Source organism: Mirounga leonina, unplaced genomic scaffold (assembly GCF_011800145.1).
Source record: "Mirounga leonina isolate KUSES-001 unplaced genomic scaffold, KU_Mleo_1.0 Mir_129, whole genome shotgun sequence".
Lineage (NCBI taxonomy): Eukaryota > Metazoa > Chordata > Mammalia > Carnivora > Phocidae > Mirounga > Mirounga leonina.
In genome coordinates, this window is record NW_023270323.1 from 3,349,115 (window position 1) to 3,376,932 (window position 27,818).

Genomic DNA, 27,818 nt, shown 5'->3' on the forward strand with positions numbered 1-27,818 from the left:
TTTTAGGTAATAGCACTGCCCTCCTAAGGGTTTTTATGTATATTCCTTTATTTGATCTTCACAATAACCCTAGGCGATAAATACTGTAATTGTCTTCATTTTAGGGATGAAGAAACAAAAGCATTCAAACTTCCATAAATACAGGACCAGGATTAAACTCAGGCAGGTAAATCCAGGCTCCACACTCACAGCCACTGTATGGGATAATGGTCCCAAAGGCATCGGGGTCCTAATCCCTGGAACCTAGAAATCTTACCTTACGTGGAAAAAGGACCTTTTTTGGACCTGCTTAACGATCTTGAGATGGAGAGATTTTCCTGGATTATCCAGGTGGCCCCTAAATGACATCACAAATGTCCCTATAAGAGAAAGAAAGAGGGAGATTTGACACAAATAGAAGAGGAGGAGGCCACGGGACTGGAGAAGCAGAGGTTGGAGGGAGGTAGCTACAAGCCAGGGAATGCTAGCAGCCACCAGAATCTGGACGCGACAAGCTGTGGATTCTCCCAGAGAATTTATGGAGGGAGTACAGCCTTACTGACCACTTGATTATGTATGGCCCAGTGAAACTGTTGACCTCCAGACTATGGGAAAATAAATTTCTGGTGTTTTAAGCCAGTGCGTTTCATAGTAATTTCTATAAGAAACAAATACAACCACTATGTAGACCCACATAATGGGGTAGCCGGCTTGTAAATAGTTGATGAACTTGAACAAGTTAGTTAACCTCTCAGGGTTTTAGATGCATTATCTGTAAAGGAAGAGGGTTGACCTGTACAATTTCAAAGAATTTTTATACTTACCAGAAGAGAAATTGTTCCCAGACCTTTGGTAATGGGGCTTGGCAGGTTATTTTGGAAATTGATTCTAATTCAGCATTTATTAAAGTTCTCCTATGTACTAAGCACCAAGCACCAAGATATATTTGACCCTAAAGAATTTTTAAAATGAAAAAAATTAGCATTCAATTGGCTAGGATTAGTTACTTTATCTTTTTAAAGTGAAACTTAACAGTGATATGATATCCAATAGAAAGCTGGCCATAACTATGCAGACACACCCCATCTCAGAAAGTTCTGTGCAGTGAACTCTAGGGTTGGGGATGCAAATGCATCATATCTTGGATGCTAACTCCTACTTACTTATACCTCCCAGGGTTCTGTGCTAGGGAGGCTAAGTGAAGCTAAATCCAGACTCCATAGGGACGCCTGGGTGGCTCATTCAGTTAAGCGGCTGCCTTCGGCTTGGGTCATGATTCCAGGGTCCTGGGATCGAGCCCCATGTTGGGCTCCCTGCTCAGCGGGGAGCCTGCTTCTCCCTCTGCCTGCCCCTCCCCATGCTTGTATACTCTCACTCTCTCTAGCAAATAAATAAATAAAATCTTTTTTAAAAAAATAAAAAAATAAATCCAGACTCCACAGAAAAGAATCTCATGACTTACTCTTCGGACACATACACTGTGAGGGAAGGCGGTGGTGCTGAACACTTGCTATTCCTACTCTAAAGAACAAGAGCTGAGCAGAAATTATAACCACTCTGGACAGGTTCCTCCTTACCTGAAAGAGCTTCAGGCTTTTGTTTACATAGCAACCATAGCAATGAAGACATTGGTTTGGGAAAGAATGTGGGGACGTATTTATCCTATGTAATCATCAAAAATTACAGAAATAATGACAAAGTGTCTTTCCAGCCATCAAGAAAACTTTTGGTTCTCCTGACTCATGTGCTAGTAGTTTCCACTTATTTAAAATGGAATAATTTCCATTTCTTTAATATTCTGAAATCCTAACATTTATTGCCTAACATTCTTTCTGAAAGTAGGCAAGAGAACATAAATTAATAATTATAAAATGTGAATTCATAAAATGTTATATATGCAATCCTACTAACAGAAACAGCTTGGCCCACCAAGCTGTCTTTCTCAGTTAAGCATCTGAGAGTCCGAAGAGAGAAGAGCTGTGGGGAGAAATCAGGGGGATCATCTCTGAGGTGAGAGAGAGGCCACAAGAAACACTAAGATAACTTTGACACTCAGCACTGAGTTTGCTAGATCAATGTCTCAAAATGGCAATCCACAGGCTTCTTGGTTTGGCCCTCAAAACGTTGGCCCACACAAGAACTCTTGATAAAGTTTTAAGCAATTAACAACCTACGCAATTAGAAAAAAGAAATCATATAATAATTCATATTACCAGCTTCTGTTAGCAATCAAATACGGGGTCTGCAGTCCACTGAGTCTGCATTCCTACATGACAACATACAGCTTATTGCTGAGTAACAAGAGTTAAAAAAAAAAAACGTGGATTGGTTTTGTATCCTTGTCTCTATTAAAATTTAGAAATGAAAAATAGCCCAGGTGGGCATCATGTTTCAGTAAAAAAAATTATGGTGCCTAATATTCTATCATTTGTGTTACCTGCATGGTCCCCAGATACACGTGAAATTTTGATCGCTATGCTAGACAATGTCAGCTGTCAGCCTGTACAAAAACTTTCCTCTACTGACACTCTGGAAATACCAGTGGAGGGACCATTAAAAACCAGGGGGTAAGAACCACACTGCAGAAGCAGGCTTGCTTGGTTCCCACGGCTTCTCAAAGCCTCCCTCCTGCTGCCTATAGTATCTAGTCCAGTGCCATGTATAGCATGGGTATTCCATAAATAATCAATCAATCATTAAGTGGTTCTCAGATTTAAGCACTGTGCATAAAACACACCTGTGGGACCTTTTACAAGTGTAGCTTCTCAGGGCCCAACCTGAGTATGAAATCTGCCTTTTTATCAAGCACAGCATGGTAGTTCCTAGATTTCTCTTTGTGAAACATGCTCTTCAATAATTAGCCCTCCCACATTCATAATTGTTTTGTCTTATGCTTATTTTGACTGGCAATGATAATACCTAATATCTGTAGAGTATGATAATTGCTAATGTGGTGGGGAAAGGTGAGGTGGGGGATACTATCTTTTGGGCACATATATTCCAGGCACGATGTTAGGATTTCATAGGTACTTCTTCTGATATAACCTTATAAATTAGTTACTATTTTTATGTCCATTTTTCAGCTGAAGAAACTGAAGGCAAGGAGAAGTTACATAGTGTGCTCAAGGTCACACAGCTAGTTAAGTGGTAGAGTCAGACCTGAACCCAATTTTCTCTATGCAAAGACCCTGCTCTTAGCTACAATGTTATCTTGCCTCCTAGAACTTTCAGATTTTCACAGTGACCTACAATAAAAAATATAGTCCACTTCTTCTTATGCATAGAAATACACACAGATATGTTCATATGTTTGTGTGTGTATATATATTATAAATATGTATGTATATATATACATATGTGTCAGTGTGTATATATAATATATAATACACACACATATATATATACACACATACACATATATACACACAAAATACCCTGTATGATACCTCTTGGCATTTTCTGTTCATTCTATTTCATATTTTTTAATGTTGCTTTTTAATCCACTAAATTGATTTCATAACCCTCTAAAGGGTCATGACACACAATTTGAAAAACATAGCAATAAACTTTAAATTCCAAAAGAACAATAAGGAATATTAGATACTATAGTTTATAGACCATATGGCCAAAGTCTGTAAGAGAATGACATGCTGAAAATTGACTCCTATGAGCAATCATCTTTCATTCCAGAACTCTCTGAGTATTAATAAGAGAAATCATTGGCGCCTGGGTGGCTCAGTTGGTTAAGCGACTGCCTTCGGCTCAGGTCATGATCCTGGAGTCCCTGGATCGAGTCCCGCATCGGGCTCCCTGCTCGGCAGGGAGTCTGCTTCTCCCTCTGACCCTCCTCCCTCTCATGCTCTCTGTCTCTCATTCTCTCTCTCTCAAATAAATAAATAAAATCTTTTAAAAAATAATAATAATAGAAATCATTATAATAATTTAATACATGTTTTGTGCTTTATAATCTTTCAAAACCTTTTCAGATCCAACATCTCTTTTAATATTCACCAAACCTTATGATATCTAAAAGCAACAAAAACAACAACAAAAAAACAACCAACATTAATAATATAATATGTCATTTATCTTATTATTCTGTGGAGTTTAAGGATTTTCATTTCCACCAGGATAGCCTATTGAACTGAAGTATACCCACTGGAGAATTCTTGACTTCCTGGTGTCAGCCTGTCACATTGCCAAGATTTGGTCTTTTAAAAAATATTGTATTCTAATAAATCTTTCCATACAATGAAGTAGCTTGCTGAGGAAATAAACATTTTTAATAAACATAAATCATTCTAAAACACTCAGAGTAAGAACATATTCATTATCTTTTTCGAAGAAAATAGTATCAGCAACCTTCCTGCTCAGACACAGTAGGGGGATCTTTGGCTGATATTTTTTTGGGGGGTTCCATCCAGAATCAATAGGGCTTACTGGGCTTGGATGGTAGTGTGAGGCATTATACACAAAACCGAGGCCCGTGCAGCCTCAACTTTCCAGTCGTAGGCCACACACATTCTTTTGGATGGTGTCAGACAGAGTTGCTAAAGGGATGGAGACATGAATTTCTGCCCCTTTTATAAATTTGCACATTGACAGGATGGGACTTTCTTACACACTGCTTTGGGTAGGCACTTCTCTCCCCATCTCTCCATGGAGACAAAATTAGTTCTGTCAAAGTTAATCTGAATGCATTTACAATCAGCCAAGTTTTAATTTTAGTCTGCTTTTGTGATTGCTTCCTTGGATTTGTATAAAGAAGTTCCCGATATTTTTAATACCCAATCTTCTGGGACCCACTGTTTTCCCTGTTTTCTAACTCTTACCTGTACCTATAGACCCAAGTGTCCAAAAAGTCCATGAAAATTGTCCCGAGGGGAAAATTATAAGCTGTACTCTTCAAAGATTCATCAACTCCTCTATTACTTAAAAATGATTTCTTCTGTTATTTCTCTTGGACACTGATCTGATTGGTATAGCTCCTTAAAGATCCGTCACAACCAAGAAGTATTTTATTCAACACAGGAAAACCTCTTTTCCCCTCAAACTCATGTTTAAAATGTTAGTCTGTTCAGTCATTGGCCCTTATATGTAGCCAAAGAGACCTCTGAAAGCATCCAGACATTTATTTTCATTTTACCAATGAAGAAGGTGAAGGGCACAGTCTTCAGACTCCCAGTTAGCCTTCCTTTCCGTTTACCACCCCGTCAGAAAGTGAAGTTCATGTTTGCAGAATGCCATGATTGGCATAGTCCACATCATAAATAATTTGTAACCACAGTATTATTATTGTGAAAAAAATTCATTGAAAGCATCAAAATTTACAGTAAAAAATGAGACATCATGTGTGCCTATGCATGGAGGTGTTCTGAAAGGCTTTCTTTGATTACTGTGTAAATGGTAAATAGAAATCCATATAGTTTCAAGTCTGATTCTACATCTGCTAATTGGATTTTGCTGTATGGATTTAGTAAGCCAATATTCATGTTCTCAAGTAAACATCTCTCAGAATGCATGCATATGACAAAGCTGATTTTTCCTTTAGTCGCTGGAATCAACACCTAAGTCAGAGGTAGGCCAAGTTGACTTTGCAAAAGTAATCCAGGTTATAATGAAAGGACTTTATACTTATTTTAGTATCAGCCTTAGAACTAATGGAAAGAAAACAGAAATGTAGAATCCTTAAGGTCTTCCAAGAGCAGAAATTCATCTCTTTTCCTGACAGGAATACCTACGTTAATCTGTACCGTTCTGTTTTACGTCTAATTCCTAGCTGACAAGTGTCCTTTTTTCATGCTTATTCATTCGTCACCCTTGTGTTCTCTCTGCCTGCAAGGCATCCGGCCTGCCTTCTATCACATCTCTACAAATAATAAAGGATATGCTTAAAATGTTATTACCCACCCTCCCTCGCAGAGTAACGTGGAGACCTACTGAAATTAGCAGCTGCTTTGCTGGGCAGCCACAATATATTCTATGCTCATTACCCAACCTGAAAGCTAGAAAAGAGGTTTTATGACAGAAACTGAAAGGATTTTTCAGGAAGAAGTATTGCCTCGTGGGGGGTTAAATATGAGATCATTTTAGAAATTACATAAAATTTATATGGAGTTTAAAGCCAAACCACTAAAGTGAAATAATTATCAGGCATTCAATGATGGTTCAGTTCAACCTGTCCCTCCAAGTGTGTGCCTCTGACGTGTGGTCACCATTCTCAGTTAGGAAACAAGGATTCTCATAAGATGTGCCTTCATATGGCAGGAATTTGAAACCCATGCCAAAAACTACACTATATTCTAAAAATTATAGCATGCTGCATTCAGACCCATCGCCCCCTAATGGTGCCGCTGACTTCTGTCACCGTAAAATTTGGCAAAAGAGCAGTAGGTTCCCGTGATGGTCATATTCCCAATTCCTGTGCACCCCTCAACACAGCTGGGCTTCCACTTGCCCTTCGTGCCTAAATGTCCCAAACCAGTCCCTTCTTCGCCCCTGTGAGTCTTTCCCTGGATTTGTCCTGTTGGCCTCCCAACTTCTTAAAACTTTACTCTTCTCTTAGCTCCTCTGACACATGTCTGTTTGGTTCCTCTCTTGCCTCTTGGTTCATGCCATGTCATTTTGCTGGCAGCCTTTTCCCTCAAATGTTGGTGCCCTGCTTGTTGAACACAGTCTTTCCCCTGGTGATCTAATCTAATCTATTTCCCGTGCTTCAGCCATCTCCTAGACAACGAAGCACGAATCTCCTATGAGGACTTTTTTTTTTTTTTTTTTTTTTTTTTAAGTTCTAGGCCAGTGGTTCTCAACTTTGGGTGGATTTTGCCTACAGGGGACATTAGGCATTGTCTGGTTGTATTTATTTTGCCCTGGCTCGGAGGGGTGCTTCTGGTTTTTAGTGGGTGGAGTCCAAGGATGCTGCTAAGTATTTTGCTATGCACAGGACAACCTCACAACAGAGAATTCTCCAGTCCCAAATATCAGTAGTACTGTGGTTGAGAAATCATGATCTGGATTTATTGCACTTTCCATCTGAGTATCTTAACAGACACAGCAAACTGAACCTATACCAAATGCATTGCTGTTTTTCCTTTCACTTTCCTGCCTAATTCGGTACCATTTCATCTAGCGATGCTACCATCTTAACAACAGCAATAGAATTACTAAGAATATACTATTATTCTTGCCTCCTGGCACTTTCCAAATACCTGAGTCTTCCCGAATGTATGATCTTTTTATTTCTAGAATCTGCCTTCTCTTCCTCCTATGGCTTCCCCCTCCTCACTATGACTAGCTGAGTTCAGGACCCCGTCATCCCTCCTGGTCTACTCAGATGGGTCCCTAACTACCTTCTGTCTCTTTACCACCACCTCAATCCATCTATCACAATGAGGGCAATGTGACATCTGATCTCCTTCATTTGCTTAAAAGCTTTTGAGGGTTTGCCATTCCTCAGCATGGCAGAAAGGCGCTTCACAACTAGACCGCAGCTTACCTTTCTAGTCTTGGGTCTTTATCTTACACATCATCATCTTAAGTACCTAATCAAGTGTCAACCAAAGCATATAATTAATAAATATTAAAAGAATTTGTTTTAGCTATTTGGATACATATGTGCCTCACTCTTATCCTTAGCCCTCATTTTGTGATATGCCAATTAATTTAACCAAGAGTGAGTCAGTGGGTTCTTTAATTTGAGAACTAATCCCAATCATTATTTCTTCACCCTACCCTACGTCAGATGGGAGTTTTTCAGTATGATTTTTTTTTTTTTTTTTTTACAAACAAGGTATATGTTGTCAAGAACATTTTATCCTGTAAAAGTTGTTCATTGTCGCTATTCTTTTTATTAGTATCTGGCGTTTTGCCGAAGTTTTATCTTAATGCAGATCCAAAACAAAGAGAAGCTGCTATAGTGCATTGTGCTGCCAAAGTGAGCACAAAGAGAAGCTACCATGTTAGAAGTGACACAGAGGAGAAAAGTTTTAAATGTTTGTGTTGGAAGGACACAGATGGACCAAAAGATGTGTGAAAGGGATGTGTGTAAGAGCAAAATATGTACAAACCGAGGCTCAGCATGTTCTAATAGAGCATGGATTATTTTGCTGTAAGGCTTTGAGTCATCTGATAGATATGTTTCTTATATGTAAAATAAGGACATGGTTTTGGTAACTTGTAAGTTCTAATAATTCTGTGGATTTTAAGTGGTTTCGTTCTGCAATATACTCAATTTCTTGATAATCGAATTACAAGAGGCCTTCTGCCAGAAATTTCGTCACCATTTGGAGAGCCCCTTGTCTTACCTCAAATCGCACAGATCCATAATTTTCTCATAGCCCCTAAGCTCTTGAAAGTTTTCTTATGCCAAGAAATTCAATAAATGGCAAGTATGTAACAGTGGATTTTTCTCTCTATCCATTCTTCCAGATGGTACTTTCTGATAGCTCCTTGAAAGGCATTAAGGATATGACCTCCAGAGTCTTTGGGTTTCCGCCCATAGTTCAGTAGGCTAAAATGGTACTTTTCAATTCTTAAGCCTTTATCAGGGCCATGGCATGAAAGGATAGAAGCATTAATTTATAATCAAAATCAACGGATAAAATTCCAATAACTTTTCATTGGAAGAAGCTGAAACTGTACATCTATGAAATAAAGTATTTGGCATGTTTTTGGTTTGGGGTTTTTTGTTATTGTTGTTAATGTTGCTTCAGAACTCTATGGTTGGATCATTTATTTTTTAATTTTGGTGTTTAAAATTACAAACTGATTTCTAATATGTTTGTGTCCACTTATAACAATTTTTAAAAGTCTACTGCATATATCTTAGCAACTATAACTATATAAATATGTAATTAGGCAGTTGGTATATTTGAGCAAAAATGACCATTTAATCTTCTAATTGAAGAATGGCTACATAATTACATATTGAGGTATTTCTAGACTCATCCTCCTGGCTCCTCTTTTTCTTGCTTCCTGTTTGAAACACCTCAAGAAGTTACATTCATTCTCTCAGGACTCCAGCATTCTATTTCCCACTCTGAAACATAAACTTCCTCTTGAGTTATTGATCAAAAGATGTCAGAGTTATTACAACTTTAATAATACCTATTATGAAGAAAGAGAAAAATATTTATGTATATAACAGACTCTGTGTAAGTATCATGATAATGGGGCTCTTTGGATGAAAAAATGTGATCACCATAATTGATGATCAAGTAATACTAAGGAGATGCAATTAATCATTTTCACTGATTGTGTAAATGAGGTTCTCCAAAGCATTCCATTGAAGATTAAAGTAGAAGCAGTTAATAGCCTCTGAATTTCATGTTTTCCACCACACAGAATATAATAGCCCGGATTATGGTACAGTACTAACAAAGTGTGGTTAAAAAAAATAAAAAGAGGGGCGCCTACATGGCTCAGTCATTAAGCGTCTGCCTTCGGCTCAGGTCATGATCTCGGGGTCCTGGGATTGAGCCCCACATCCAGCTCCCTGCTAGGCAGGAAGCCAGCTTCTCCCTCCCCTGCTCCCCCTGCTTGTGTTCCCTCTCTCGCTGTGTCTCTCTCTGTCAAATAAATAAAAAATCTTTAAAAAAATATAAAATAAAAAATAAAAATAAAAAGATACATAAAATACTAAACTGGGATATTTTTATATCATTTTCCATAAATAAATAAATGTTAATTATTAGTTTTGTCATGTATTTTATTACCTGTGCTTTCCAGATCTACGGAAGACATTTGAGCAGGAACCCCTGGGAAAGGAAGTATCCTTGGAACAGGAAGTCTTGCTCCAGTGTCGACCACCTGAAGGGATCCCAGTGGCTGAGGTGAGTAACAAAAATTCTTTGCATTTAGCAATTGGCGCTTAGTTATTCTAACAGAGGCCTAATCCATGGCTAATGGGGCAGTGAATTAGGGTATGGCATGATGAATGGTTGGGAATGGAGTCCTAACTGCCTGCTGCTGGCAAAACAGATTGATTGGGGACTGATTAATGACTTGGGAGTCAATTAGAATGCCCCACTGGACAAAGCCACAGGCAGCTTGGTTCAATTTTGTCATTCTCTTTCAAGAAATCAGAAACACTGCTTTATTGTATCTGGCACTTTTCATATAGAGAGGTGGTAAGACAATAATGTACTATCAATTTTATTATTGTTCTTGAGCATATGCAACAAATGTAAAAAGGGTGTGTGTATGTGTGTGTGTGTGTGTATGAGCCTGTGCACCCCACATAGACATTTCCTGTTCCATGATGTAATCTAAAGGCCATATCTACACACCATGAATAGAAACATGCTTGAGAAATAACAAGTGTCAATTAGTTTCCTACCATGAACTTTCTATCAAGCTCTTCATTTTCATTTTTTGCTTTTGCTAAAACAAAGCCTGTTGATTGTTAATGAAGCATGACGAATCAGATACATACCATGTTTTTCATTAGCACCAAACCATACAGTTGTCCTTTGCAAATGCCTGTCTATGGGGGATAGGCCTACATGACCACAAGAGAATACCATGCCCTCCTTGAGCCATACACCATCATAAAGCACACTTGTTAGGAAAATCGTCTAAAACTGTGTCTTTCATTTGTTAACAAATAACTCTAAATTCTCAAAAATGCTACCTTTTATGATTTTTAGGAGACATCCTAATAGGGCATCAGACATTATTGCCCTAGCTAATCTGGTGTTCTGTGTGCCCAGAAACACTTCAATTTGAAAAGTGACATACATCGCTGCCAACTTGTTGGTCCTTGTTAACCTCTAAACTATATTCAGTCCTTTGATATTTTTACTCTTTATTGCATGTATGGAAAGAGGCATTTTTTAGTTGCCGCCATTTGGGTCTGCATATGGACCCGCTGGATTTGTGTGTGTGTGTGTAAAAATAAGCCCTGAATTCTCCCTATCTATGAAATTGCAAAAAAACAATTATTGACACATCATCGTTCAAAAAAGTTTTGTAGCTGTACACTTACTATTAGATTTGTCATAGTTTTTCAGTCTTTTGAAGGTTGAAGCAAAGGTGGGAGTCAGCTCCGTTAGCTGGTCTCACAACAACAAGATTAAACATCTAATTGCTCTTTCCAAATTATTATTAATAATAAATGAATTAGAAATTTAGGCAAGGCTCTTAGAAAACAACTGCATTTTTTTCTCTCACAGCCATTTATATCTCTCCATGTGCCAATGCGAAGCCTCAAAGTAGCACTCTTAATGAAGCTTCTTATTGTACTCTGAAAGAAGAGAACTATTGTTTGCCTTGTAACTGGCATCCCATGGTACTTTCAAGCAGCGCGTCGGAGACTTTGCATGATTATAGCTGTTTTATCCAACCACATCAAGACTTTATCTTCCAACACCGATATACAATATGATTTAGTGTAATGAAAGGAGGCAACTCTTTTCTATTCAGTATTTCATTTCACTTATTATAATAGTGCATCTGTCTCCTTCATTGTATTTTTAAAAATTCTAATGCAAACCGCCATTAAACTGCCTTAAAGACCAAAATATATTCTGAGTAACATGGGCATCCATAGCCTCATTTTTACCCAGCATTCCTTACAGATTGCTGATCCCTGCAAAGACTTTCAGTGATATGAGCCTAGTAATTTTTTCATTTTTTTAGTCTCTCCAACAAAGTGGTTCACTTTGTCAAGGAGTAAAGATTCATGACTGAAACTGATTGGCTGTGAATTTTATTTGTATCATCAGTGGGAAAGAGACCAATTAACACTTGGCAAGCTCAAAAATCATATGCCCATTTGACATTCAAAGAACTATATTTAATGTGGCTTTTTTTTTCTTTCTTTTTTTTTTTTTGAAGTCAAAAGACACATCAAACAGCCATGCTCAAGAGCAGGCTAGCAAACTTGTACATAGATTCTTTCCAACACCCTTAGAATCACTAAGATCAGAAAGCTAATAAGTACCTTAATGGGACACATTACAATGGTCAGTTGCTTAAGAGGGGTAGATAAATGAATAAAGAAAGGAATGAAATGTAACCTGGTGAATTAAAAGATTGTAAGATTATTTTAATTTTATGATAAATGCATTCATTACTTAATGTTTAAATTTTTTGAAGAATCTAAAAGCATAAAAATAGCGTAGAATGAAATATTGAGCTCACGGATTGACTCTTGCCCTTTCTCGTAAATAAAACCAGTCCTTAAGATATCAGGCTATATTGGCAAGGATTTGTGCTTCTTTTGCATCCAAGGCAAACGATTCTGAAAAACTCCAATGGTAAATGCTCAATGAATGCATGGCTGATCAATTCAATTGATCTTTGTTTTATAAGTATGTGTCTAGCTCCATTGAAGAAGTAGTCAGGTACATTATTTGCAGAATACGAGGCGGTAATTATTGTCTTCCTTCCCATACAAGTCAATAAATTTCTAAAGAACTCTACTATCTTAAATTACGGTGGTATCACCTGTGATACAAATAATGGCAGAGGCATTTCTGAGGTCATAAATAATATTTAATATCACCCCTTATTTTGGCTTTAGTCACCACCATAGAATGTTAATCTCATTTCCCCACAGAACTCTAGGTGTAAACACAAGCATCACCATTTTTAACTTTTTGACTTTGGGCAAGGTATTTCAGTGCTCTGTACATATGTTTTCTGAATTATTAATGGAGATAATAATAATAATAGTATCTCTCCAGAGTGTAGTTTTGGAGTTTAATTGAGATGGTACATGTGAATCACTTAGGACATGCAGAAAGCTCAAGAAACATCAGCCACTTTGCGTACTATTATTATATTATCACCCACTGATCCACAGAAGATGGAATTCAACCTCTTGAATTCAGAATAGTCGCTGAGTGCACTGAACCTGCGCCAGTGCTGTGGGGTATGCAGAGATGAATCTTCTGTCCTATGAAGAACCACCACCAATATGCCCTCCTCTATTCTTTAGCCAGACTTCGGTTAGAGTCCATAAATTCTACAAATGAAGATAGCATTGCAAGCTTTAAATAAGGAAAGGCCCTTATTTACGTAAATATCTCTTTAAAAAAAAAGACTTGTTTATTTCAGAGTTGGGGGAGGGGCAGAGAGAGGGAGAGAATCTCAAGCAGACTCCCCGCTGAGCGTAGAGCCCCACGTGGGGCTCGATCCCAGGACCCTGAGTTCATGACCTGAGCCAAAACCAAGAGTCAGTCGCTCAACCACCTGAGCCACCCAGACGCCCCATATGTAAATATCCACTTTATAAATGACTTGTTAATGTAAATATCTACAAGTCATGACATGCTGCTGTCGTTTTCTGATTTTTATTTTTTATTTATTTTTTTTAAAGATTTTATTTATTTATTTGAGAGAGAATGAGATAGAAAGAGAGAGCACATGAGAGGGGGAGGGTCAGAGGGAGAAGCAGACTCCCCGCCGAGCAGGGAGCCCGATGTGGGACTCGATCCAGGGACTCCAGGATCATGACCTGAGCCGAAGGCAGTCGCTTAACCAACTGAGCCACCCAGGCGCCCTGTCGTTTTTCTGATTTTTAAAGTTACTGTTGTCCACTTAGTCATCCTGGTCCCAGGACATTGGAGCCGCCTGCGTATTTTATTTCAGAGAGGAAATCTGGGCTGAGGCTACTGGTGGTTGTTCTCCTTTGCAGGGCCAAAGGAAAGAGAATGACAAAGTTTCAGAGGAGGAAGAGGCCAATCCAGATTTCTTGTACTCCCATCTCTACAGGTGGTGACCCTTTTGACTAAGAACTCACCTTAATACTTACTGGGTAAAAAAAAAAATTGTGCTGCGGGCACTCCAGGATAAACCACCTAGGTTTCAGGGTTCTAGGCTTGATGCTCCCTCCTCTGGTCTCCTTGCCAAGTCCTTCTTTTCTATTTTTTTTAATTTAAAATATTTAACAACTGCACAACTTCCTTAGCACAGGGGCAGAGTCTGAAGACTCTGTGCCGTATCAGGTATAAACCCTTTAGCTGCTGAATCAGAGGTGGCCCAGGGAGCCATCCAGTATTGGGAAGGAGAGGAGGAGCACTCAGTTGCATCACAGCACATACAGAATTATCTCAGAATTTAACACCGGGTATGGAAGAACCAATGTGGCTGGCCCCTACAGACAATGATTTTATCTAGCCCCAACTACTACTTGTGTTGAAATGTATCTGTTGACTCCTCTACCTGCCTAAACTGTGAAGAAATGAGCAAAAAGAGGGTTTGTTCATGTTTTGTCTCTAATACCAGCAGACTGAATCTACCTAGGAGAGTCTCTGACTATATTTAATTAAATGAAGGAAAGAATCCCTGTTGGATATGGGTACATTTCAGGAAATTGAGATGGAACTTTCCAGAAAAAAGATGTTTGTCACCCCTGAAGATGCAACCCTATTGAGATAACTCAGTGTGAGGTGAGGGGATCCAGTAGTCTAAAGCCTGAGAGCAAAGTTCCAACCCACTAGGACCAGGATAAAATAAAAGGGGGGGGGCGCGTTGGGAGTTACTTCAGTTCAAAGAGTATAGGGCAGGTTAATAATACATATATTAAAATTAAGAACAGACTAGACGAGAGAAAGAAAAACAACTACCAGAAACACTCTAAAATGGTATTGCCCACTATCTTAATAACTTTTTTGCTAGGACCAAGCCGAAAATATAATGTTTTTCTTACATTTCTGGAAAGGCATTTGCCTCCCTTTCAATAGACAAGCCTCCCCATTTCCCTAAACAAGCCAGAAAATCCATACTCTCATGAATGGGTGCAGGGTTGCTTCAGTGGTATAATAGCAGCATTCTGTGAAATGAATCCCTCTTTGCTCATCTTAGTTTATGCCTAGAAAATGTTGCTGTCACATGGTGAGCCAGAAACATACTCAGAGATACTTTATTTCATCAGATTATCTCTTTTGGAGAGTACTGGGATCAAAACATCAATGCATACAAGATTTGTTGGCATGGCAGAAGGAGCAAAACTGAATTTTTCACTAAAACCTGTGATTTGTATCACCTTTAACAAGGGGATAATTGCTTCTCTAATTATAATTGAGCTATTTCTCATAGGAGTTTAATTGGAGGAAGAGGGCACAATGTTCAACTTATTGACCCAGTTGTGCTTAGAAACCGTCATCTTATTTATCAACATTTGCATTTCTAATTAGCAAGTGGGTAAATATGGGTTGGAGGGCAAAAGAATAGATTATTTTGCTGAGTTTAGTCTTGATAAACAGGGAACAGATTTTTTTTTTTTTTTTAAGCTACTACTGCCAGGGCAAAAAGCTGCCGGCAGCCGGAGGCTCCACCAAATGTGCAGCATCAGGTGGCACTCCATCCGACTGATTATTAATATGGCTGCTGAACATTTCGTTTCATGAGAGGCGTGCATGTTTCACTGCCGTTCCCTCATAACCGGAACTTCACGTTGATGCATTTCCATGCAGGTGCATTGTCTTCCGAGCTGTACTTTATATTCTCTGCAGGCAAAAGAGCTTTAGAGAGGAAAGAAGAGTTTGAATACAAATCTGGGGAGAGATACTGCTTTCAGTGCCCAGGAAGATCTGGTGGAGTTTTCCCTAGCATGGGTGTAGCAACAGGAAGGGGTTTTTATTACGAGCTGATTATCAGCCTTCCAAACAGTTTTGCAAGAGCATTACATTCCCAGAGTAGTAGTCAGCTTGCAAGCTTTGCATTGGTTCAGTCAACAGTTGTCAGCGTCACTTCTTTATCATGGTTACCCCATGTGTTTTTCTTCCAATATCTGCCTCTAATAGTTATACACAGAGATTACCAGAAGCCCAAATAGCCATGTAAACCACGTTAAAAATAATAATGAAGTTAAATGATGCCAACATCAATTCTTAAAAAAAAAACAGTAAGAAATTATAAACCCTTTCTGGACTCCTAACACATTTGGGGCTTCACTGGTGCACATACATCGTGGTTCCTTTGAGCTGTAGTACAACATGCACTCTTTATTTTTTTAGTCATTAATCCCTTGATTCAAGAAATATTTGTTATCTACTCACTGTGTGCTGGATACTTTTCTAGTATCCAGGAGATGCAAGTCAGCCAAAGTCCCTAATGGGTTAAAAAAGAAAAAAGGACTAAACAGGAATAGAAATAAATGGTCAAGATACTGTCCTGCAATTGCAAATGAAAGGAAATAAGGCAAGGTGATTTTGAGAGGTTGATGGTTGCTGGGGATGGGAAGTCACTTTCAAGTCAAGGAGAATCTATCTGTGGAGGCACGATCCGACCTGAGGTCTGAGTGACAGGAGAGAGCCGGTCGTGAAAAGATTTGGGTCAGGACGTTCCAGGCGGGGGGAGCAAAATACCCTCAGAAGGAGTGGATGTGGCTATAGACTGAAAAAGGGCCAGTAGCTCAGAGACATATGTCATGAAGCCGTGAGGAGGGCAGGAAGACCTTCAGTCAGAGGCAGGAGGACAAGTTTGTGGATTAACAGACATGGTAAGTAGCCTGGATGGATCTCTGAACGCAGGAAAAGCCATTGGAGATTTTAAGTACGGAAGTGTCATGTTGGGATATATATGTTTTTCAAAGATCATTCTCCCTGCTGCGTGGAAAATTGATTTTCACAGTGTAAGAATGAAAGCAGGGATCCATCTAGGGGACCTTGCCTTAACACAAGCAAGAGAAAATGGTTGTTTGTCTTAAGGTAGAAGTAAAAGAGATGGAGAAATAAAAGGGGATACTTTAATTTCTGTGGGGATAAAAAATTCTGAACATGATTTTTAGAAAAACTTGATTTTATTCAATGAATAAAACCTAGAACCAATTTGGTCTTTCGGGAGAAAGGGAGATCTTCCAGGCTAAAGTGCAGCAGATCCACTAGAGTGAGCTTTTCTTAGATGGCCTAAAATCAGCGATCAACAGGCCTTAGCTGTTTTCGAAGATAATCTCTCTCTCAGTGGCGCTTGAGCACGAGGCAATGACCTAGATTGTGTCTTTAATCACAGGGCAAGATGGTCTTTATTTCTATGACCCTTATCTCTTGAGAAAAGTATATGTTTCTTCAATCAGTTCTCTTGCTTTGGAATTTCTTTCAGTGAGTCTCTCCATATGCCTAGAAGCACTATTTACTGTAAACTCACTGGGGGTGAGAAATGGCAATCCTAGAGAGCAGAAAGCCAATAATTTCTAATGGTGGCCAGACTTTGTAAGAGTCCCACTTCTACTTGGTACATAAGAAGAAATGCTGGGAGATCCTTATCCCTAAAGGCAAATTTGTAGTAAAGACTGGTTAGGAACTAACCATGGACTCATCAATTTACGGTTCCTTTGCCCTGAAAAATTAGCATTTTAAGAACATTTCAGTGCCATTTTGCTCCCTTGGAAGAAATTATTAGATATAGTCGTTCTACTTTGGGCATTTTGGGTGGTTGTCACTATTAGTTAATTTAATAGTTCATTAGGTCAATGTGCTTTTATCTTCTCATAGTTGAACTTAGGCTTTAGGAATGGAAGTTTTCAGATTTCAAGACAAGCTTGCCTCCGCAGTGTGGTCTGTGTACATTCAGCTCTCAAAAGCAATGAGCCAGACATATGTGCAATTAAGGGAGTGTTTCCTCAATAGGAAAACAAATTCCTTTCTTAGCAAATCCCTTCCCTTTGCAGAAGTTACAACTGAGCAAAATGTCACTACATTTTCCACTTGCTTTTTTTAATTCTTTGGCTTTTTTTTTTTTTTACAATTGTCTAAAGATACAATTTCAACATGCTTGAAGACCAACACTTTTTTTAAAGCATAAAAACACACTTCCTTTCACAAACCCATTGAAACGTACAAAATATTTTGGACAGTAGTCAACACAAAAGTGAATAAGCCTCTTACTTCATTGCAAATCTGACAAGCAAATGGATACATAAACAAAGTAGCCTCTATTCTTGACAATAGAGAACATCTGCAACAATATCTCCACAATAGCTATGGGGGTGGTAGGAGGTGGAGGGAGAAAGTGCGGGTCATTGTGCACACTTTTTTTTTTTTTTTTTAATGGCCTTTTGCTTCTTGTTTTTTAAGGCACTTTTTAGCCACAACTTTTACGGGTAAAGAACATTTGTTTGCGTCCTATAATGAAGACTTTCTTAGTCATGCAAGGGATGGTGAGAAACTGTTGCCACTGTGAGAAATCAAAAGAAAATAATTCTGGGATTTCAAACTCTGGAGCAATTGGAGCCAACCCCTACCTGGTAAAAGTCTCCAGAAGGCTATTAGCTATGGACATTTTTCTTAGAATTGCCAAGACCTTACTATTCAAAGTGTGATGCATAGATTATCTGTATTGACATGACCTGGGAACTTCATAGAAAGGCAGAATCTCAAGCCGCACCCCAGGCTACTTAATCAAAATCTTCATTTTAGCAAGAACATTAGAACCAGTCTACATGCAGTACTGGTTTTCCAGCGAGGATGCACACTGGGATCACCTGGGAATTGGTAGGATGTGCAGCCTGGCTATCAAGATTTTTAATAGCTCCCCCGGTGATTCTAAAATGCAACAAAGTTTGAGAACCACTGGTCTAAAGGGCAGGGTTAAAACAAACAAATACAGGAAAAACTTCAAACTTGTCACTTCTAAACCGGTCAGTAAAAGTTGGCAGACTCCCAGCTTCCAGCCAATGCTCCTTCTAGAAGCTTGGCTTGGCTCAGTTTTTTATTTTGATAATCACCCCATAATTGCTTCTCCCATTTGTTTGATTAATGTACCTGCATCTGACGACGCTGGGCTGAATCTCCATTCTCTTAGGTGTACACCCTCTTCCTAATTCTGTTGTATCATTCTCAGTCTCGGTGTTCTGACTCAAGGGGCTCCAGTTTGAGTTCAACAGAGTAGCCTTTTCTGATGGATGTGGGTTTTTCTAGCTAACGGCTGCTAGACTCACTTTTCATGTTGGGTGGTATGTGGCCGTTTCTCTCTGTTAATTAGAACAAATGTGCCAATTATGTTAATGTTTCTCCAGATATCAATCAGTGAATAATTAGACACAACACATCTGTCTTTCACAGGGGAGTAGAATAGGAAAGAAAACTTCAAGGTGTTTTGTTCTTTATTATTGACATATATGATTAGACAATTCCTTAACCAATCACATTGTTAACAAGTTCATGTATCTAAAGGGAAAAGGGTGCCAGTAGCTACTTGAGGGGAAAGCTGAGCACCTCTCATTGTTAGCAATTTTATGACCAAAGTCCAACTATCTCTAAAAAGATCTCTGTAAAGAATTTAATTGATCTCTTCTTCCTTTTTTTTTTTTTTCATTTCACTGTCCTATCAGTAAAATGCAGGTATGTCATTTTCCCTGAAGTACAAAAAGAAACAAGTTCTTAAGTAGAAGTATTTAAAATTCTCATGGGATGCCTGGGTGGCTCAGTCTGTTAAGCGGCTGCCTTCGGCCCAGGTCATGATCCCAGGGTCCTGGGATCAAGTCCCACATCGGGCTCCTCGCTCAGCGGGGAGCCTGCTTCTCCCTCTCTGTCCCTCTGCTTGTGCTCTCTCTGTCAAATAAAATCTTAAAAAAAAAAAGAAGTATTTAAAATTCTCAAAAAGAACTCAGCTTTATTGATAGAAAAGATCACACTGAAAGAGATCACAAAACTCAGCCTATAGGGTTATGTTGAAGGTGTTGTAAAGATGTAAATCACGATCAGATTTATAATTTGTTATACTTTCTGCCTATGTGTCTCCATGAACCTTAACTTTGGAGCCTTCTGATTATGAGAAAAATTATTTTGCTTCTGTTGTTTTATTGGCATTTGTGGCCCGTATGTGACATGGTTTTACAGAGATGGAGTTTAGCCAAATTATTTCCTAATACAAGTAATGCTTCTACCCTTGTGTGGATTCCGGCAGTATGGAGAAGAGACATATGAAACCAACACATGAGTCTTCCTGAAGGTAGTCAAAGCATATTCTTGAGATGCTTTTACATAAAGTTTTTTGTTTAGTGTAAAGTATATACACTCTAGCAAATATGCATCATGTTCCTAATGTCTAATAATATTCAACTATGTACTTTTATCATCTAACGATAAAACACCATCACTGTTATGGTCTATATTACTGTGGTTTCAGATATATTGTCTCCATTGTTCTTTTAGAAACAGTCGGTCAGAAAATGAGAATGGAATTTGTTTTTATTATGTTCAATTAGCCAGCATATAGTACATCATCAGTTTTTGTTGTGTATTCAATGACTCCTTAGTTGTGGATGACACCCAGTGCTCAGAATGGAATTTAGCTTGTAAATTATTTCTTCTTACCGTGGCACTGATTTGCTCAAACAAAATGTAGAAACGACTGAGAGCAAACATTTACTATATTTGGAAATAGTTATGATTGCTAATACTAGTTAGTGCCAGGCATTCCTAAAAAGCCCCTGATGTATGCATCATCCTGGGATATGTTCTTTTTGCCCAGGGAGTTGGAAGGGATGAGGCAACCAGGAAAAAAGTTCATGGTTGTTGATTTATTTTTATTACATCATTTTGTCCAAATATTTGTGTTTTATTTTTTAATAGTAAAACATGAACATAGTTAGGCTTTACACGATTTTAGTAGCAAACCATGAAACAAATTACTAAAGATAGATAATGTTTGGAAAATAATTATTTTGTGTAAATGAGTCCCCCCACTTTACTCTTAACATTAGAAGTTTGGGGCTCTGTCTTAGGTAGCTTAGCTTTTATGCTGCTTAATTAGAAAGAGGGGACGGGGGTGAATAAAGGTGAGAAAATGAGTGTGGGAAGTCAAGATTAAACTGGAGATTATAATTTATTTAATGATAAACTATGAATGGATAATCCACTGGGAATGGTAATCCACATTTCTCTGCCTTTGCTGATGATATAAATCAAAACTTAAATTTAAACTGAAGAACAAAGTTTTTAGGGAGGAGAGTTGAAGCATGAGGTTGTTGAATGCTGAAACGGCTGTTCAGAAAAGGTTGTGCAAGCCCAAGCCCTTGACAAATGATCTCCATGTTTTGCCGCAAAACCTTTTTTTTTTCCCTGACAGCACTTATATAGCCAATAGTTCTGAATTTTATAAAATATCAGTAACAGTAAAGCTATAAAATCATGCATCTAGGAGCCATAAAAAAAAAGTTGATTCTTAAATCACACCACACACAGGAAGGGATGGCAGTTTTATACATCTTTTCTGGGAACACACAATATGGGGTCAATATGCTCTAGTCCTGAAACTTATAATCAAATTGGGATTCATTCATCTTCATTAATAAAATCATGTTGGTGTTTTGAGAACTCTCTGCCAGACTGAAGGCATCAATGGAACTGAAAGACCCAACTGTTGGAGGGATTTCTAAACATTTTATCTTCCTAGAAGAGCTGGGAACCAGTTCTTATATAGGAAGGCTAGAAATATGACCTCTCTTCTGGTACATACACTAGAAGGGATTGAGGCTGTAAACAAGGGGAAACTTTCCTCACTGGGAGAGTTGTATGAATGAAGACTCATAAACTAATACCAATAGCCCTATGCAGTGGAAAATTGAAAGATTTCTCCCAGTTCTTGTTTTTTTTTTTCCTGATTAGCATTATGAATATGAAGATATGTACTTCTTAATAGAGACACTAAGGGACACTGAATCATCAACATTTAAAATACATTTATGCAGATATAACTCTGTTTGGGGTATAAACTCAGTCTTGGAGAAGAAGCAATTAAATTAGATTTATTGCCTGCCTCCTAATTCCAGGTGCTTTCCCTTCCGTATCTCATTAAATCCTCCTACAACGCTGGGAGGGATAGTCCTTCCCTCTGTACCCGTGAGCATCGTGCTTCTGGGAGCTTCCAGCCTGCACAAGGCTGCAAACTTAGCAAGTAGGAGGACCGGGCTACAGAGCCAAGTCTGGCAACTCCAAAGTCCATATTTTTCCTATAACAACAACAACAACAAAAAAGTTTTATTGAGTGTATGTTTTGGAAATTCAGTTCATTAAAATGACACAAATTGTGTGTAGCCTTATTTGATTGATTTTCATGAGTTAATCAGATAGTATCCGGCCAAAGATGTCTTTTGGGGAGAAGTCATTTATTTAAAAAGAGTTAGATCATCTCATCAGTTTTCCAAAAGCAGAATAAACATGTTGATTTGTGTTATTTGTTGTTATTATCTACACACACTTCATTAAGAAAATGGAAATTTTAGAATGTGAAAGAAAAATTAAACTCAACTTCTGGTCCATTTTTCTTAGAATATCTCAATGATTTTTAAACATACTTCATTTGGTGATGTTCAAGAATTTTTTTTCAAAATATTTTGCTAAAATGAAATTAATTGGTATGATTGAGATATATATATTCATTCCCAGGTCACATTTTTTTGTTTGTTTGTTTGCTTGTTTATCACAGTATTTGCTCTTAGTTCTGTGACAAGCAGTACTTTGCAGTACTTAGAAGTCCTATTTCAACTTCTAGAAATCAAAATTTATGCATTGCTAAGAATCTAACATTTTGATTGTCTGCAACTTTAGATGTCATAATTATTAAATATTTTGTCTAATTTCTAGCACCTGCAATAATCCTCAGTGCATATTAGCTATTCAATGGATACTCAGGGAGTAAACTCATTTTAGGTAGATCCTACTGACTTATATTTTCCTGTGCATTCATGTCTTTGTTTCTTCTCTCTGAATGTGGCTACATATCTCAATTAAGGGAATGCTTCTTTACATACACTTTCCACTTTTTAGTAGTGGTTTTATTTTCTATATGGGTACTCATTCATGCCTTTGTTCATATATGCATTCATTCATCTATTCTTTCAGCACACTTCAGCCATGAAGGCTTTATTTCTGCTTCTCAAATAGTGACTTTTGTAATTGCTCTTCCCTGTACCTGGAACACTCTGGCTCAGTATGATTGGCTCTTTCTAGATATTCATGTTCTAGTGATTAGTCAGCTCTGCAGAGAGACCTTCCCTGTCATCTAAAACAAGAGTCAGCAAACTATAGCCTGCTGGCCAAATACAGCCCACCACCTGTTTTTGTAAATAAAGTTTTATTGGAACACAACCATGCTCGTTCATTTACATATTGTCTGTGCCTACAGTTTAGAAACCTTGGTGCACAAAACCTTAAATACTTAGTATATTACCCTTTACAGAAAATGTTTTCTGACTCCAGATCTAAAACACTGTATGGCACTGATTATTTTTTCTAGCCCTAAGGACCATTGAAATTATCCAGTATATTTATATTGTTTATATATTGCCTTCTCTTTTGGGAATCACTTGGAGGGCAGACTTTGGCTTATTGATGCATCCCGGGTACCAGGAATAGTGAGGTCACCTAGTAGATACTCAGCAAATATTAATTGGATAAACAATAAATAGCATTTTGAACATCTCTGCTAGGATACTGTGCTAGATACTGTGAACACAAAACTAAACATATATATTCAGATATCCACATATATATTCAGAGATGTATCACGTTGGAGATATCATATACACATAAGTAATCATGCTCTCAAGAACTCCCAGGCACAAACTTTACACATATCATTACAGTACAGTATGATAAATGGCTTGATAAGATTGCTTCTGCTGCACATAAAAGGAAAACAGACAAAAAGTGTTTCAGAATGAAGGTGTCTTTTGAGGTGAATATTGAAGAATGGGTAGAATTCTCTCAGCAGAAAAGGAGGAGAAAGGCATTCTGGGTAGAGTGACGGAAAATGCAATGAGTGGCCATGTTAGTGTTGATCACACGCTAAGGAAACTTCAGAAAGTTCAGTATGTCCAGAGAGTGGTATTAAGTGATCAAGGTGAAGCTAAAGCAATAATTGAGGACACTTGTAAAAGATTTCATGTGAAGTTTGGATTTTAACCTAGAAACAATGACACGATAAAGAACATTTTAATTGAAGCTACTGTTTTTAAGATTTATTTTTTAGTAAGAATTACTGGAATTAAAATAGTATCACAGTACTTAAGAGCAGGGGTAGAGAAAGGAAGCCAGGTTTGAACAAACATTCTAGGCACCATCCATAACCGAATAGAATAGTTTTTGAAGAAAGGCACAAGGATTCCTGTAAGCTCTGAGTTTAGGACTGGCAGGATAACGACTCCATAATTAAAGAGAAAATCAGGAGGACCACATTTATAGAGAGAGGAATGACGTGAGGAGATACTGAGATCAATTCAATACCTGTTCTGCATTTCGTATTTATTGAGCATTCAGTTGGAGTTATCGAGAAAGTAATTGAAAATCTGAATGGAGTTGAATGAACATTAGGACTGGAGTTAATGATTTTTGAGTGAACAGCCATGAGTGTGAAGAAGATCACCAGTGCATATAGGCCAGTGGTTTGCACACCTGGCTGCGCATTAGCATTACCTGAGGAGCTTTTAAAAACACCAAGGCCTGGGGCACCTGGGTGGCTCAGTCGTTAAGCGTCTGCCTTCGGCTCAGGTCATGATCCCAAGGCCCTGGGATCGAGCCCCGCATCGGGCTCCCTGCTCCAGGGGAAGCCTGCTTCTCCCTCTCCCACTCCCCCTGCTTGTATTCCCTCTCTCGCTATGTCTCTCTCTGCCAAATAAATAAATGAAATCTTAAAAACAAACAAACAAACAAACAAAACAAGGCCTGGGCCCTTCATATGCCCAATTCAATCAGAACCTCTGCAGGTGAGGCCTGGGCAGGAGCAGGTCTTAAAACCTCACTAGGTGATCAACGCTATAAAGTTTAAAGGAGAGAAAATGAAAGAGAGAGCCCTGCGGAGGACAGTGTGAACTATGGTGGATAAAATAAAGGGACCAGGGAAAGAGGTTTGAGAAAGAACAGCTAATCACATGGTACAAGAGTGGCATAGGGAAAGACGATGCTGTTGGCTTGTTGGACGAGGCAGCAAGGGAGGTCGTTGGTCACCTCTGAAAGTGCAGTTTGAGTGGTGAGCGTGAATCCAGACAGCTCTAAATTCAAGGGTCAATGGGCAGATGAATAGTGAGGACAGTTTAGCCACCAAGGGAGAGAGGAGATGAAAGTGAGGCTGAGAAGAGCAGGCGTGTCTGTGCACAGAGTAATTTCCTTATTGGTTGGTTTTTAGGATGGACAGGGGACATGTGCGTGTTTGTGGGTGACCTGACACGGAAGGAAGGAAGAGCTTTGAGAGGAGTTTATATCTTTTGGCCTTATATGATATGTTTAAAAAAAAAAAAAAAGACCTATGTCATCTGCTTAGATTAAGGAAGATCACAAAAAATATTGAGCAATATGTTGATGACCTGGGGCCTCAAGAAGTCAGAGGGGGACAAAGTGAGCAGTGAGTGCAGCTCCTGAGTGCAGATTCTATGAGGCGGAGGTGGGAATTGGTCTCGCAAGTGGGGCAAACGCCTTCTGCAGAAACTTGCTCCTTTTCCCATTTCCTAACATTTTTCACTAGAGGAAGATGACCTTATTTGTGTTTGCCTTTTCTTGATTGAATGTTGAACAAGGTCTCACAATATGAAGATTGCCCTTTACAGAACTATCTCCCGTTGCTCAGCATCCTTGCCACGGAGCACGTTGCTTAAGAAAATAACAGACCACAGAGTGTTCAGTTAGATTTAACACAGGTGAGTCATAGCATATGGATATGTGCACATAGGAGGTTTTTCTAGGGATAGAATTTGATGGAATGCTGTTAGGTAAAAAATGTGCACATTAAAAACATTTTAAGTATCTTTCATTTTGCACTAGATATTCCTTTCGCTTATTAAACTTAAATTTTAATTTATAAAAGTCTTTGAACCTAGTAAAGGCACTAAGTCAGATAGTGTTTTATTATCACCTATCATGTTCAGGGACCCATTAGTGGCATATTAGGGCCTCCTTCCATTTTGATGAATGCCAAGAATTGTAATGACCTGATTTGCTAAAGAGTTTGTCACCCTGTCATTAGAGTCCCTTACTATCTCAAATACCACACGAATCCTCCCAATTAGTTTGCACCTGACTTGTGCCACCCTAGAGCCTTTTATACCCTCATACGATGTATCTTGGGAAGATTGGGATGCAGGAGATGCCTTCATTTTGAAAAGTAGAGGACACGTTTTCAGGGCAATCGGTTTTAGGATGAAGTGTATATGGAAGTTAAAGATATAAATACAGATTCCCTTAAATATGTTTTTGTTTGTGTACCCCTTAGAAAATTTTTGCATATTGTTGGTTACTTGATTTCCAGTTTGAAATCCATGTGCCTTCAAACTCTTATTTATTTATTTATTTATTTATTTATTTATTTATTTATTTATTTATTTTTAAAGATTTTATTTATTTATTTGACAGACAGACATAGCTAGAGAGGGAACACAAGCAGGGGGAGTGGGAGAGGGAGAAGCAGGCTTCCGGCTGAGCAGGGAGCCTGATGCGGGGCTCGATCCCAGGACCCTGGGATCATGACCTGAGCCAAAGGCAGCTGCTTAACGACTAAGCCACCCAGGCGCCCCTCAAACTCTTCTTTAAACTGAAAATAGTTTTCCCTTAGTCATTTATATGCCAAGTTTGGTAATATTTTATATGGTTTAGATCAAGATGTTATTTCTCAGGTCATTTGCATATAAAGAGAACCTTGTAAGGATGGGATTAAAAACTAGCCCCTCCTAAAGACATTTCAAGTCACTGCCAAAAATTGAGGTGCATCTTTCAAGAACAAGGATTCTTTCCTGATGCGCCTGAAGTCAAAGTGCACCCACCCAGTCGTAGTGTTGGCTCTGACAGTGAACCTGTGTTTGTCCTATAAGAGTGAGCAGGGTGGTGGTAATAACTGTTTCCCTACAGAGCGCTAGCTAGAGGCTAGCCCGGGTCCATGTCCTGGCGTAACTAACATGTTCTTGCTGTCCCGGCTTCTTCTAGCTACCACCACATGATCTGGAGCCCCCTCCATGGATGCTCATGTCTGTAGCTCTATGGTGGCTTCCTCCCAGTTCTTGCTTTAATAGGCAAACAAGAGCCCAGGGCTCAGGCAGTCCAGCATCCAGATCTGTGCTCCTTCTCGAGCTTTGTAAGCCTGCACCGGTTCCGCTCTCTGAACTTCATTCTCCTCATCTGAAAAATGGGTCTATACATACCTCCCTCACAGAACAGCTGTGAGGAATACAGATTATGTATCTAAAGGACCTAGCTCGGTGCCTGAAATACTCCATACCAGCTCATTGTTTTCTGTTTTTTCACTCCTCGCCAACACATTTCATCCTTCTCACCTCATTCCCTGCCCTCCCAATTTCAGTGCAAGGAAAATGTTTTGTTTTGGAACTCTTTCTTAAACCAGGTCATGATTCACATTAGGGACCACAGGGCACCCTCTCCCCCGCCAGAATACATCCCCTACTTCTGCCACCCTAAAGCTTGCAGTTGTACCATAACCACAGCATGAGCCATCATATCTACCTTTCCTTTCCTATTTGACCGGTCCAGCTGCCCCAGAATCTTTTCTGTGTGAAGAGAAAGAGAAACAGAGAAGAGAGCTCAGGATAGTCACTCCTGAACTTGGGGTCATAGTGAGAGCAGGTGACCAGAAGGAAATTCCCTCTCTTGGGAACCTAGATAAATGTGTTAAATCCAAAGATGTGTTTGCTATTGTCTGGGGGTGGAGGTGGGGTAGAGACTGGTGTCATTAAAAGAACAAGTGATGACCATTTTATGTTATCTATTCTTCACTCCCCGCCCCCCCGCCACACGCACACAAATAGGTAGCTTGGAATTCTAAGAGCATAATCAAATTTGGGGGCTATACAGGTCCAGATAGTAAAGACAAGAAATGGCTTATTACTAAAAAGAGAGGGAGAGGGAGAGATTGAGGATAGATTGGACATCATAGGGTATGGAGAAAGAAAT

At 38.8% G+C, this 27,818-nt stretch overlaps 1 protein-coding gene across 1 annotated transcript in view; it reads left to right on the plus strand.

Moving 5' to 3' along the window:
* Positions 1-27,818, plus strand: part of UNC5C (unc-5 netrin receptor C) — a 344,363-nt gene that overhangs the window by 241,236 nt on the left and 75,309 nt on the right. The window contains exon 4 of the mRNA XM_035004478.1: positions 9,706-9,809. Coding sequence (XP_034860369.1) covers positions 9,706-9,809 — 104 coding nt within the window. The remainder of the gene's footprint in view (positions 1-9,705; positions 9,810-27,818) is intronic.